The following is a 14,872-nucleotide window of genomic DNA, read 5'->3' on the forward strand; positions in this document are numbered from 1 at the left end:
ATTGGACAAATCTGCTGCACAAAACCTTTTTAAAGTGTTGAAGAGCAAAGGACTTAAGGCTTAGGAAAGGAGGAGTATATCACTGCCCTCTACAGATACTAGGGTTAGTGGCTTTATTATATACAAAGTTTCCACAGACTAAGGAGAAATGCTGAGTCTCCAATAGCAAACAGGCCGAGAGCATAAACAGACAATTCACTAAAGAAATTCTAGCCAGTAAGCAGATATCTGGAAAAACTTTTGACTTCATGAGTAATTTAAATGTAAATAGCATGTAATGCTTTACCTACTAGTTTAACAAAAGTTTTTAATGTCACAATCTAGTGCCAAGGATCGGTTGTATCTGGTACATCCATATTTTACTAATGACTTTGTGCATGGATATTCCCACTTAGGAAGCATTTTGTCACATGCCAGAAAAATATTCATACCGTTTGGTTCAGTAATCCCACTTCTTGGAATGTATTCTTAGGAAATACTCCAAAATTTTGGGAAAGCCATATGTATAAGACTGTTTTCTTGGAGTTACTGTTTCTATCAAAAACTTGGAAGTTGCTAAATGTCCAACAGCTGATGAATGGGTACATATGGCAATGGGATGCTGAGTTGCTGGACTGCTGCAAAGTTGTCTAAAATTATGGTTATGAAAAAAAAATGCCTAGCAATGTAATACAGTTCTTGTGATAGGTAATGCTGGATAGAAAAAAGTAGGAAAGGTTACACTTGGCGTTCAGAACCATGGAGAATATGTTTTTAGAGAAAAAGATGAAATGCAGCAAGCTGATAGAAGTTGTATTGATAGCATTTCCTTGCTTTGTTCTTCAAACTGCCTATAATGTACCTTTGCTGCTTCGGTAACCTCAAAAATGGATAGTTTATCTATTTAGCAAAACATTGAAAATATGAAAATGGGTAATTTCTAATTCAACTAGAAGAAATGCATGCTCACTTTTTCTTCATCCCCCACTTTCTGAAACTTGAAGAACAAAGAGCCGGGATGCTAGGAAGGCCCTTCCAGTTACTGTCCAGTTAATTCTGTCGCATGGTGGTCCATGGACGTCTCAGTAGAACTGTGCTCCACAAGGTTTTCAGTGGATGGTTTTCAGAAAGACATCACCAGGGCCTTTATTCTGAGGTGCTTCTGGGTGGACTCAAACCTCCAATCTTTCAATCAGCTCCAAAGCATGTTAGCTGTTTGCACCACCCAGGGACTTCTTGTTGTTAAGTGCCATCCACTTGGTTCTGACTCATCGCTAGTGGCCCTGCATAAGGTTTCTGAGGAAACATTATGTTGTTATTGTTAAGTGCCGTCGAGTTGATTCCAACCCATAGTAACCCTGTATGGGTTTCCAAAGAGAAGCTGGTGAACTTGAACCGCCGACCTTGCAGTTCAAACGGCTTTGCAGTCTGGTGCATTAACCCACAATGCCACACCCGGAAACCTTATACAGGTGTATAAACACCGATCTAGTTGTTAGAAGTCCAGTGCTTGTTGGTGGTTTTGTGCCACCAAGTCAGTTCCAAGGATGTAAATCTTAATGGGAGCAGAAAGCATCATCTTTCTCCCACAGAGCGACTGATAGGTTTCAACTGCTAACCTTTCAATTAGCAGCCCAGCTCATAAGCCACTAGTCTAGTGCTTAGAACCACTATAAGTATGAATTTAGTGCAGATAATTTGAAATAGCAAAGATGATTAAAGCCAATCGTAATGTTCCTGAGAAGCAAGACTTTGACCTACTTTGGACACATTATTAGGAGGGACAAGTTTCTGGAGAAGGACCTCAGCTTGGTAAAGTAGAGGGTCAGGGAAAAGGAGGAAGACCCTAATGAGATGGATTAAAGTGTCAGCAACAGTGAACTCAGACGTGACAGCAATGGTGAGAATGGCCCAGGACCAGGCAGCATTCTGCTGATCGTGTGGTCGCTATGCGGCGAAAATCCCTTGCAGCTTTGTGTAGTGAGTCGGATAGACTGCGCAGCTAGAGCTGGGTGGGGGAGAGCCACATGTGTTGAGCCTCTGGTCCCTCTTGGATAAGAAGTGAAAAGACCTCACTGTGTATCCTGCTTTCCCACCAACAACCACTTCCTCTTTTTGTCCATTGGTTGTGCTTCGGTGAGACAATCACTGCATTCCTAGATCCGAGAGAAGACGGCCTAGCAATCCGCTTCCATAAAGATTACAACCAGGAAGCACAGGAGCGCATTCTGCTTTGTAACACATAGGGTTGCCACAAGTTGGAAATTCACTTGGCGGGAGCTGATTTTAGGGTTTGCTCTTTTTCGGGGCAAGTACTACAGTTGGCAGCAGGTCACTTGTACTCTGAGTACACAAGGACAAGGGCCTCTTCCTATCCTCTGACCCTTCCCCAAATACCCAGAGGACTAAAGCCCTGTTTGGGGGTCAGAGCATGTCTTGTACCACCAGCTTTGCACTAACGTGGTTTGGGATAAATTCTGAGGCATAGCTGCAAAATCCAGGACACTCAGGTGTTTGGCAGGCTGGAGATAACGAGGCAGTTGTGCAAAGTGGTTATGACCCAGGATGGTTCTTAGGGATTAATGGGGGCTGGGAAGAGAAGTCGGCTTTGGGCACAGCTGAGAGCCATTAACCTCCACAGATCATCAATCCGTGTAAAGGATCAGAGGTGCTGCTGCCAAGGCTTTCTGGGTTGGAGATCATTTCAAAATAAACCACTGTAGAAGGAACAAAAGCAATCATGTGTAGGGTGACTTTTATTCAGCACCAAATTTGTAATAGCACAAGAACGGCCCGCAGTCTCTGCTCTCACGGGTGTGGCTCGTCCTCTATTGGAGCTATCCGGAAGTTCTGTGATGTGGGGGTCATTTGTAATATTGTTTCAGTGCACAAGATGGAAATGGGAGGGTTATTTGGCAAGTACATGGGAGCAGGTCAGTTAGCTACGTGAGTGCCCATTCACCTTGCCATGAAGTTTACTCAGAATCTACCTGGATTATTTTACGCCTGGTGCAAGCAGTTTGCAAACCGCTAACCTAAAAGAGCTCTGGTAGCATACTGGTTACAAATTAGGCTGCAAACCTCAGGGTCAGCAGTTCGAAGCTACCAGCCGCTCCGAGGGAGAACAATGAGGCTTTCTGCTCCCGTAAAGATTTACAGCCTCGGAAACCCTGTGCAGGGTTGCTATGAGTCTGACCGACTCCACGGTACATAATCGCTAACCTAAAGGTTAGTGATTTTAACCCACTTAGCCATGCTGAGGAAGACAGGCCTGGTGATATGTTTCTATTAAGATTACAGGCACTGTTTGAACCCTCAAAACCTTAACTTTTAAACCAAAAATATCTCACGAAGTCTTCTTTAAAGGAAACAACAGTTTAGCTTAGTTAATAAAAGCGTGTCTGCTTTGAATGGTGCGCTCTTTTAAAGAACCATCTCTGTGGGGCCAGATTGAAAATCACAGCTGGGAAAGTTAGGGTTCTTATTGGGCAATGAGTGTATGTCAGTGGGGGAGGGACAGTTTGGACAAAGGGTGAAAATGGTGGCAAGACTCAAAGAATGTAGTCAGTGTCACTGAATTGTGCAGGGAGTGATTGCTGAATTGGGGTCCTGGTGTGGCACTGTAGGATAAGCACTGGACTGCTAACTACAAGGTTGACAGTTCAAGCCTACCAGCCACTCCTTGGAAACCACTTACAGGGCCACTATAAGTTGGAATGGACTCAAAGGCACTCAACAACAAATGTTGAATTGCTGTATGTTTTGCTGATTACAGCCAAGAAAATTCTATTGAACAGTTCTACACTGTGTCACTTGGGGTCGCCAGAAGTTAGAATCAACATGACGGCAATGGATTTGAAGTTTCAAGTGTTACTGTCCCTTGAAGCTATAATGGTTAAATAACTCATTCAAGGTCAGTCAGAGCCACCAGTAGAACCCCAATTTCAGAGCTGACTCCAAAGCCTTTGCCTTATTCAATCATTGAACATCTTCAAGACCCAGGTTTCACATCTGTAAAATGGGCCTCATAATCCCTACTGCCTTATAGTCCAGTCAGTTCAATACCAGAAACTATGACCATATACCACAAACATGATGCATTTTAGGCTATGTTGTTAAGTGCCATCAGGTCGGTTCCAACTCATAGTGACCCAGTATAGGGTTTCTGAGAAGTGGCTGGTGGGTTTGAACCGCCACCTTGAGGTTCAACTTGACCTTGCAGTCCAGTGTTTATCCTTCAGCGCCACACCAAAACTCCATTTTAATCTATAGGCTTAGAACCAATTTTATGCCTTCTTAGTCTTATGCATTGAATGCAGTGAAAACCAGGAAGCTGAAAACTTCATCTCAAGGAAGGGAAAATCAAAATAAGATGGTTGGGAATATTGAGAAAAGAAACACATTTTTTGGAAAACTGATTTCAGGGGAGAGAAGACTCTCATCCTTTATGCATGCTAATAGAGTGTCCAATCGGAGGACCTCATTTTTTGTAGATTTCATTGTGTTGGAGTAGTTTACTGAGCAGATCATCATTTTCACATTCAACCAATCATATACTTTGCTTTATTACAATGAATGCAGTCTCCCCTCACATAGCCCCCATTAACAGTATTTACCTCTATTCATTTTAACTCTTGCAGTCCTCCCTTTGTCTTCTACCTTTGTCTTTCCTCTGCCAGCCTCCCTCTTGTATATTGTAGACCCATCTGCCAGTGAATCATTTTACCCGGGTAACCATCAGAGAATGTTTCTTCCTAAGGAAACGCATGGGAGAGTGAATTTCTGCTCTTGTAAAAGTGTGCCTTCCTTCTCTTACTATGTGTGCTGAACCTGCTAGCTTTTCTCATGCTATCCCAGTGTGACTGAAAGCCCACCCTCCTAGGCTGGGAGGCGCAGCCCCTTGAGGTGGTACCACAGGACCAGCAGAAAAGTAGGCGACACCATGGGCCTCGATGTGATGCCTTCTGACTCCTCCTTCACCCCACACAGATCAAGCAGAAGTACAGACACAAGCACTGGAGTCACTTTTGCACTTTGGAGTTCCTTTTCACGTGTGTGGTTTTCTCATCGCTATTACAATTAGGGGAAGGAAGACAACTTGAGCACTGTCTTGTATTCACTCATCTGTGTGGGTGACATTGGGGCTTTGGCTCATTTCTGCATATCTTATGAGCAAGGGAGGTTTTTTTAGTAAATCGTTTCATTATTTAGTTGTTCTTGCATCTCTGAAAACCCAGCTGAACTGTAATTAAACTTTGACTCAATGACTGTGGGAAGAGGGCTGTGGTTCTTTGTGTCCTTAGCTGATTGATGTATCTAGGCTTATAGAGTTTTCAGAGTAAAGAATTAAGTATCGGAATAAAAGCTAAAAATACCTTTTTAGTTGTGGTTGGTAAGTGCCATAGAGTCAGTTCTGGCTCAGTGACCCTGTGCGGGGTTTCTGAGCAGGAACAGCTGGTGTGTTTGAACCGCCGACCTTTTGCTCTGCTTATCCTACAGCGCCACACCAGGAGTCGAGCTTGGTAGTGAGTCTTATTAAAAAGGAGGGTTGGGCTTTGGGAAGATGAGTATTTTAGAAACCTGTATTTATTGCCACCTTTGAATTATGTGTAGATGTTTCTTATATCCTTTCTTCCTATGTAAAGTTACCTTTGAGGCATAGAGACTTTCTTGTGTCCCTTAGGCCTGAGTCCTGGTGTGGTGCTGCAGGATAAGCACTGGACTGGTAACCGCAGGGTTGGCAGTTGCAACCCACCTGGAACCAACTCTACAAGCCCAACAACACAGCACTAGGCCTAGTATTAAGCCTAGAATAGGTGCTTCATGGACACTGTGGAAGTGTGTGTGTGTGTGAGTGAGTGAGTGAGTGAGTGAGTGAGTGAGTGAGTGAGAGAGATCTTTCAGTGCCTGATGAGTTCTTTGTATTTAACAGGTATTTGAGATGGACATTTCTAAACAGTTACAAGCTTATGAAGTTGAGTACCATGTCCTTCAAGAAGAGCTTATTGATTCTTCTCCTCTTAGTGACAACCAAAGAATGGATAAATTGGAGAAAGCCAACAGCAGCTTACGCAAACAGAACCTTGACCTCCTGGAACAATTGCAGGTACAGCATGTGAATAAATCAGCTTCCTGAAGCACAAGTGTGTGGTCGCTCATTAACTCACCAAAGGCTCCTGCAGACTGGCCTTTCCCGTGACCAGGGACCTTTCTCACCCTGATCTCTTGATAGTTGAGATCAAAGGTATCCTAGAAGAACTGTCAGACAGACGGATTACCCTGTTCTAAGGTCAGACAGTCCTGAAGCCTTCTAGAAGGACCCAGAGTAAACTTGTTTGGGCTCAGGACCATGTGGCACAGTTAGCTGAGTGCCAGCCATTGTGCTTTGAGAATGACAAGAGAATCGGGTTTTAACTTGGTGCCAGGGAAACAAGCTAGGGCCTGGAAAGAGAGAGTGACAAATTGTTAGGTAGAAATCTACCTAACAAAAGAGACTGTAGGATCGTTACTTGTGAGTCCTCAGTGTAAGTTCAAAGATTTGATTAATGAGGAACATAGTTTTTGCTTCTAGAAGCTTCCCTCTTAACATGGATCAAAGCAGATGATAATGGTGGTGGTTTTGTGCCGTGGAGTCAGTTCTGACTCATAGCAACTCTACACAGTGTTTCCAAGGCTACAAATCTTTACGGCAGCAGAACGCCTCATCTTTCTCCCATGGAACGGCTGGTAGTTTCAAACTGCTGACTTTGAGGCTAGCAGCCTGACTCGTAACAAATACGCTACTGTTGTCATTGCTATTAAGTGCTGTCAAGTCGATTCCGACCCACAGAAACCCTGCAGTTCAAACGACTTTGCAGTCTGGTGCATTAACGTACAGCGTCACAGCAGGACTCCAATAGGCTGTTGTTGTTGTTAAGTGCTGTTGAGTCGGTTCCGACCCATAGCGACCCTGTATAGGGTTTTCCAAGGAGCAGCTGGTGAGCTTGAACCACCAACCTTGCAGTTCAAACGGCTTTGCAGTCTGGCGCATTAACCCACAGAGCCACACCAGAACTCCTTAAAAGCAGATGAAGGCATACAAAAGAATGGCTAATATAGACACAGAAAAGTAAGATGGAGCAAAAACTTTGAGGCCCCAGGTGCCGGTGTTGCCCCCATGTTCACTGGGCAGACTGCTCACCCCTCTGTCCTGGTTCCACCTCTGGACAAAAGGAAAAGAATCCCTAACCGTTTAGCTTGTCCCTTAGTCAAGCGCATGACGTGAAGTAGCCACGCACCCTACTTTTCTGATGTGACAAGTAGCCGCGATGTTGTCAGTTGCTTTCAGAGTGGGTTTTAATTTTTATTCATTTGTTGTTGTTTTTTTGTTCCTGTGGAGAAAAATACATATTCCTACCCCCCTTCCCCACACCCCAAATATGTATTGTATAGCTATAGTTATATATTCTTGGAATGAGCTTTCCGTCTTAGGCTAAGCCTCTGATATTTCTCCAGAAAGTTGCTGGTTTGCAGACATCATCTTGGCAGCTAAATGAGAAAGGCCAGCCCTGGGGAGTCTGATAAACCAGCCCCTGTCTAAAATGCATTCCTCCCGGCAGGGATGGAAGCCAGGGGACCCTGGATGATGTTTTCTGTAGAGGAACAAAGACAGAATGCTTCCCCTACCCAGTCCTAACTGCCAGTCACAGTCTGACACTTAGCTTCTCCTCTCCTCCAAGACTGAGCTGTTCTCACGGAAAATATGCCTTTCTACAGTTTCTCCAGGAAGTCTTGGCTTAGTGTGAAGGACTTTGGAAACTAGCGAAGTCTTGAAGGAATCAAAAGCCTTCCTGTGAGACCGGTGGATGTAGTTGTTGTTAAGTTCGAGGAGCAGCTGATGGGTTTGAACTGCAAACCTGTGGCTGTTGTTGTTAAGTGTTTTCTAGTCAGTTCCACCCCATGGCAACCCTGTATAGGGTTTTCAAGGAGTGGCTGGTGAGCTTGAACCAGCGACCTAGTGGTTCAAACCAACCTTGCAGTCCAGCACATTAACCCACAGAGCCACACCAGGACTCCAGCCTTGCGGTTAGCAACAATCTAATGCTTGTCCTACAATGACCACTAAGCAAGAGTTAGGCCCCTGAAATATAATATGATGGGCACATTTCTTACCAAGCTCATATTTACGTTTGGCTTTTTAAAATAGGCAGCACAGATAAAAGGTTCACTTTATCGTTAAACGCCATTGAGTCGGGACCAACCCTGTGCACAAGAGAACGGAGCACTGTCCAGTCCTGTGCTGGCCTCACAATTGTTATGTTTGATTGTACTGATCAGAACCCTGTGTGACCCACAGGACAGTGTCCAATCCACAGCTGATCATGGATTTGGCGCAGGGTCAGGCAGCAGTGTGAGCTGCCATGACTTGGGCATCTGACACCACCACCAACAATGCCCAGGTGGTTTTTATGTGACATCAGTGGAAAGCAGTTGCATGCTGCTTCTGTGGTACCTTACCGTTTTGCGAAGCTAGGGAGTTGTGAAAAGCTGCTCAGGTACCTACATTTCTCAGGCAAGCCGTCACACTGCAGTAGGTCCTAACAGACCTTGACCGCATCAGCTGGACTTCCTGGGGTAGCTCATCTGACTGCTGGTTTAGCACGACCACCAGAATTTGTTGGGTCCTGGCTGTGCTGGGGCGGGGGGCATCATGATGCATAAAGCTCTGCTGCATTAAAAAAGTAGGGATTGTGGTATGTCATCGGCGGACGTGTCTACACCACCACCCACCCACAGCCCTCTGCAAGTCACAAAGACTCACTGCCTTCTAGCTAGATTGTAAGGTCTTTGGGCACAGGGCACCTTTTTTCTTTATAATTTCCATAAAGTGTCCAATTGTAGGTATTCAATACAATACTCTATTTTCATAGGTAATTATTTTCAAAGTACCAAAATCGACCTGTTTTCTAGCTTTGTCCTATTCATACTCGTATAGTTCATAAGTATCCCAAAATCTCATGTATTTTCTTGTTGGATACTTGAGAATGCAGGCTGTAAGCTGGAGACCTAACTGCTTAGCCTGTTTTATCCAGCAGAATATGTAAGGCTATTGCATTTAAAAAACAAAACAACATTGCTATGAAATTGATTCCGGCTCCTAGCGATCCAGTGGAACGACCCCATTGGATTTCCAAGGCCATGATCTTGCAGAGCGCAGAGCAGACCATCACAGCTTTTTCCCACACAGTAACTGATACGTTTGAACTGCTGACCTTTCAGTTAATAGCCAAGCGTGTAACCACTGCACCATGCTAAATGATGCCAAATACTAAGGGACTTATATTTTCACTAATAATTACAAGACGCTGCAGGCCAACCCCGAGTGGGTGCCATGGGAGGCCAGACCCACAGGAAGGGCAGGGCAAAAGACCTGCCATCATCATCTTGTCGTTAGTCTACCACCGACCCAAGGAGATCCCAGGCACAGTGGAACCGAATGCCATGCCCACGTGTGGCTGTGACCCTGAGTGTTGGGAGTAGATTGCCGGGCTGTCCCTTCTCGTTTGTCTCAGGGTTTGAAGCTCCGCAGGGACCAGGTCTGCAGCGTAGCAGTGCACAAGCCTCCAGGGATGATCACTGGATGGTAGCTCTGCATGAGGTGCATTCGCTGGGAGTTGAACTTGGGTCTCCTTATATGGGAGGCAAGAAAGCTACCAATTCAGTCTCCTTAGGAGACTTGCTATACACCTGCAGAACAATAAACAACTGTGTTGTTGTTGTTAAGTGCTGTTGAGTCAGTTCCAACCTATAGCAATTCTGTGTAGGGTTTCCGAGGAGCAGCTGGTGAGCTTGAACCACCGACCTTGCAGTTCAAAAGACTTTGCAGTCCAGTGCGTTGACCCACAGTGCTCTACCAGGGTTCCTAAATGACTATGTAAAACAGTTAATTCCATGGAATACCTTAGTGTGCAGGGGGAGATCCTTTCTGGAGATGAGGTGCAACCTGGCCCAGGCTCTGTTGATGGATGGGATTTTGAGAATCCCAGAGTGTTGCTTAGATACAGACCACGTATGACCACCCCTGCCTGGCATGCTCACACACGTAGGAGCTCAGTTCCCTAGTCCTTCTATTTTGATTGTTCTCGGCGCACAGCCAGGGCTAGACTCTTGAGTCACGATTTGTATGTCTGGCACAAGTGTGCAGAAAATGGTTTCCCTTGTTTTGAAAATGAGGAAAAGTATATGTACCATGTTTCCACCTGAAATAAGTGGAGGAAATGTAAAAACTGGGCTGGATTCCAGAGGTAGAGCAGTGCCTTACTGACTCAGTGACCAGAGGTCTTCAGAACGCAGCAGCCGGACAGCCCGAGGGGCCAGAACCCATGTGGGTGCTCAGGGAATGGGTAGCTTCATTGGAGCTTGCTCACTGTTACCTGGGAAGCCTGCCTGAGCAGACTGGAAAGAGGAAGGACAAGTGTTAGAAGTGGCTGCAACAAGTGACTCAAACATGGTAACAATTGTGAGGATGGCACACGACCCGACGGTGTTTTGTTCTCTTATACATACGGTCACTATGAGTCAGAACCGTCTCAATGTACCTAACAACAACAAAATTGGGGGCTAAGTTATTTTCCTATGTACTTTTGCTTCAACTGAGATTACTTACCTTATCAGGAGCCCTAGTGGTACTGTGGTAAGCACGTGGCTGCTCTCCAAAAGGTTGGCAGTTGGTACCAGCAGCTGCTCTGTGAGAGAAAGAGATGGCATCCAGATGACAGCCTGGAAGCACTATGGGGCCGTTCTCCCCTGCCCTACAGGCTTTCTGTGAGTTGGAGTCAGAATGACCTCTAGAGCATCGGGAGGTGCTGAAGATAAAACTGAGTGAGGAGCTCACTCCTTATCTACAGGGTGCAAATGAGGGACTGCTGCTCCTTAAGCCAACCTCTTAGCAGAATGCTTCCGGGCCTGGGAAGGATCCCCAGATCTCCTGTGGTTTCTATTGTTGTTGTTATGTGCTGTGGAGTCGGTTCTGACTCATAGCAACCCTGTACAGGGTTTCCGAGGCTCTAAATCTTTATGGGAGCAGAAAGCCTCGTCTTTCTCCCCCGGAACAGTTGGTAGTTTCGAACTGCTGACCTTGAGGTTCCCAGTGCGATTCGTAACCACTACACTACCAGAGCTGCTTGTGCTTTCTATTACTCTAAGGAAATTAAAAAAAAAAATTTTTTTTTAATAAGCATGCTGCTTCTGCTTCAGCCTTCAACTAGAAGCCATTTTGACTGTATCAGTGTACCCTCCATTTGCCTATGTGTCTGCGTGAATAGTCAGAATGAGCTAAGGTGCTCCAAATTTCAGTGCCTCCGCATAAAAACGTTTGTGTTTTGAATCCCTGAAGCTCTTCCTCTTCCCCCAGAATCATTCTTTGTCCCATCAGAGCTCTCCTCCCTACAGTGGGTATCCTGCCTACTATTTCGGCACCATCTGCTCTGCACACGGGGCTTCCAAAGTAGCCACATCAAGGTAGGGATGCTGGAGGCGTTCCTGTGTGTTCTCAGGACCTGACCCAGCCCACCTACACGGCAAGTTGGGAAATGGGATCGTCCTGTGTGGCCCACAAAAACTGGTAGTAAACACCTAGACTTGGCTCTACCAAAACATTGCTCCAGATGCCCCCAGGGCTGGACAGTGGAATGTTCAGCAGATGTCTCCTTTGTTATCACAGAGCAATTCCATTCTCATTTCTTTTACTCTTCAGGTGGCAAATGGTAGGATCCAAAGCCTTGAAGACACCATTGAGAAGCTTCTGACCAGCGAGAGCAAGCTGAAGCAGGCGAGCTTGGCATTAGAACTGGAGAGGTCTGCTCTGCTGCAGACGGTGGAGGAATTGCAGAGGCAGGCAATGCAGCTGAGCAGCACAGAGTCGTGCCCCACTCAGCCCCAGCCTGCCGGGGACTGACAGCTAGGGAGAGCTCTCCTCAGCGCCCCTCCAGAGGGGAGATGGCACCAGCTCATCACACTGCCCAGGCCTTAATGAAGAGAGACAGGACAGGACAGGACAGGACACTGGCGGAAGAAGACAACGAACGTGATGTGTGTCCTTCTCAAGGAGGAAACCAGCTTTGCCAGTGCGCAGATTCAAGGGGGCGACTGTTCTGTTGTTTTGTTGTTGTTTTAGGTTCTCATTCGACCTTTCTGTGGTCCTAATTCCTGTACTAGGTAGACTTAGATGGCATGGACATGAATAAAGGCACCTTTATGTTTCCTGGTTGCTTCCTTTTTCTGTGTCACTGTGTTTGCGAAGAACAGGCATCCAGTCACAAAACCAAACTGCTTGCTGTCAAGTTGATTCCAACTCCTGGTGACCCCAGGTGTGCATAGTGGAACTGCGCTCATAGGGTTTTCTTGGCTGTGACCTTTCAGAAGCAGGTCGTCAGAGGAGCCTCTGGGTAGGCTTGAACCACCGGTCTTTAGTTAGTTGAGCGTTTAATGTTTTTCACCACCCAGGGACCCTAAAGAACATGTATACATATCAAAAGCCAGGAGGGACAATGATGAATCTTCTTGCCCCTCATTCTCCCAGAGAGTTTCGAGGACAAGACTCAGCATCCCTGGCAGAGTGCAGTTAGCTTTTGTCTCTTGTTATAGAGACTGGAGTTGCCATTGGGAAGGACTGAAGTGAGTTATTTCAATTGGATAACTTCAATTTGATCACTAGCCTTGGTATTTAAAATGTGTTTTTAAAAAATAAAGTAGTGTTTTCATACTTTTCGCTTATCCTTTTAGTGGAATGTTTGTCAAAATCACGGTAGATAACTGTTTCGTGGGAAATCACCACTGTGACTATGAGCTATTCCTAGCTGTGGTCTGTAGGTGTGTTCTGTAGTTCATAGTCATACACACAGCCAGGTGTCTATCTTTGCTTGTGGATGTAATACAGCCTAGTGCCCCTTGGAAATCTGATTCCTTGTGGAAGGAACAGGAGACATCCAGATTTTCATTGGTGCCAGACATGCTGGGTCTTTAAAAAAAAAAAAAAGAGGGAGACAAATTGCAATCAGATGTATGGAAGCTGACTGCAGTTTTCCCAAGGTTGGTTGTTGGTTGCTGTCAAATTAGCCCCAAACTCCCAACAACCCCACATTCAGTGGAATGAAACACTGCCCGGTCCTGGGCCAGCCTCAGGATCAGATTGGACTGTTATGATCCAGAAGGGTTTTCACAGGCTGATTTTTAAAGTAGATCACCAGCCCTTTCTTTCTCGTTTGTCTGAGTCTGTAAGCTCCCCTAAACCTTGTTCAGCATCACAGCAACCTACAAGCCTCCACTGGCAGGTGTGTGATAACTTTGAGGGTCAGGAATTGAACCAGGGGCTCCTACAGGGAGGAAGAGAATTCTACCTCTAAACCATCCTTTTCAAAGGTAGGGTTCCTGCTTTGAACATAACACACCACAGTGATCCCCACCCTGAGGACGAGAACTCTGCCTTCAGCAAGCAGAAAGCTGCTGTTTACAGCCACCGGAGTCCCGGTGGTTACTGCAGGAGGCTGTCCATCTTTACAGAGAACGGGGTTACTGAGGCGAAGAAGGTTGTAGGCAGCTGTTGCTTGCTTGACAATGGAATCACCCTGGTCTTTCCTTTAGGATCGTGACCCTGAGTCTCTCCCAGGAGTTTCTTTTAGCGAGCATGAGGTGAAAAGAAGAATTGCTGTATTTGGACTTTTTTTCAATCTCCCCAGCCATTTCAAAGGAAGACAAAAGTGCTCCCCAAGTTAGTTGGTGCTTGATACTCTTCGGTTTCATGTCTGAATATAGCAGTGCTAGGAAAAGCAAAATGACAAGAGCAGTGCCCTGTCTTCTGAATGTCTTCATTCTCCAGGGCAGCTATAAAAGTTGCACAAGTGAGAAACTGACAAATGTATTTTCTCTGGGCTCAGGAAGCTGCAAGTCTGATGGCTTCAGCGGATGGCTTCTCTCTGCTGTCTCTGGAGAAAGGTCCTTGTCTCTTTGAGCAGAAGCTCGTGGTTGTTCTCCAAGTTGCTTATCATTTCTTACTCCATCTCTGCTTCTTTCCCTACCTTTTTAATCTCCTTTTGTGGTGCTGCAAGTCAGTGCTCTGGACTACAAGGTCAGTGGTTCGAGTTCACCAGCCGCGCCTCAGAAACCCTATACAAGGTCACTATGAGTCAGAACCACCTCAAAGGCACTTAACAACAACAATAGCTCAAGACACATCCAAAATGTACCCTGCCACATTAACATAACAAATGCATCCCATTCCCAGATGGGATTATAACCACCGGGCATGGAAGTTAGGATTTGCAACACACATTTTGAGGGTACACAGTTCAATCTGTAACACCAAGTAATGCCAACAGCTACAACTGAGAAGAGGTGGCATTGAGGTATCTGCACAGTCTAATTTACTATTTGCATGCTTAATAGGGATGAATTTCAGACATCTTAGCATATGATATGAGATACTGACTTTGCATTAAGTAAAAGCAAGAAAGCAATAAAACAATAAATAAATCAAACCCACACCTTTTTATTGTTTTTGGTCCCCCTCGTCTGTCTTTTTAAACTTTGGAGTGTTACTTTTCAACCCAGGAGTGAATAAATGCCTAATGAACACAACCAGGTCAATGTGTGAATATTATCTAATCATCAGTGAAATCATGTGTTGTAACCCTTCTGCACAGGGTGTGAATATTAACACTAGCCCAGCTACATCAGTCTCATGTGACAATAGGATTGTTACCAGATTGTATCGTTGTCTGGTTCCTGTTTGCAAGTGGAATGCTTGCAGTTTCTCTCCAGTCAGAGTGATGTTAGTTGTTGGTTTTGTATGTTGTTGTTGTTTTTTTTTTTTCTCTATTAAAAAAAAATGTTTTATTGTGAATTATGTGATAGTTTA

General features: G+C 45.3%; 1 protein-coding gene across 4 annotated transcripts in view; it reads left to right on the forward strand.

Annotated features, from left to right (window-relative positions):
* The window catches only part of TBC1D1 (TBC1 (tre-2/USP6, BUB2, cdc16) domain family, member 1), a 385,492-nt gene extending 373,578 nt beyond the window's left edge, over positions 1-11,914 (forward strand). For all 4 annotated transcript variants that reach the window (XM_006876212.1, XM_006876209.1, XM_006876211.1 and 1 more), the window contains 2 exons: positions 5,912-6,085; positions 11,714-11,914. In XM_006876212.1, the coding sequence (XP_006876274.1) occupies positions 5,912-6,085; positions 11,714-11,914 (375 nt within the window). The remainder of the gene's footprint in view (positions 1-5,911; positions 6,086-11,713) is intronic.
* Positions 11,915-14,872: the final 2,958 nt, after the last annotated feature.

The sequence above is a fragment of the Chrysochloris asiatica genome, unplaced genomic scaffold (genome assembly GCF_000296735.1).
Source record: "Chrysochloris asiatica unplaced genomic scaffold, ChrAsi1.0 scaffold00364, whole genome shotgun sequence".
Lineage (NCBI taxonomy): Eukaryota > Metazoa > Chordata > Mammalia > Afrosoricida > Chrysochloridae > Chrysochloris > Chrysochloris asiatica.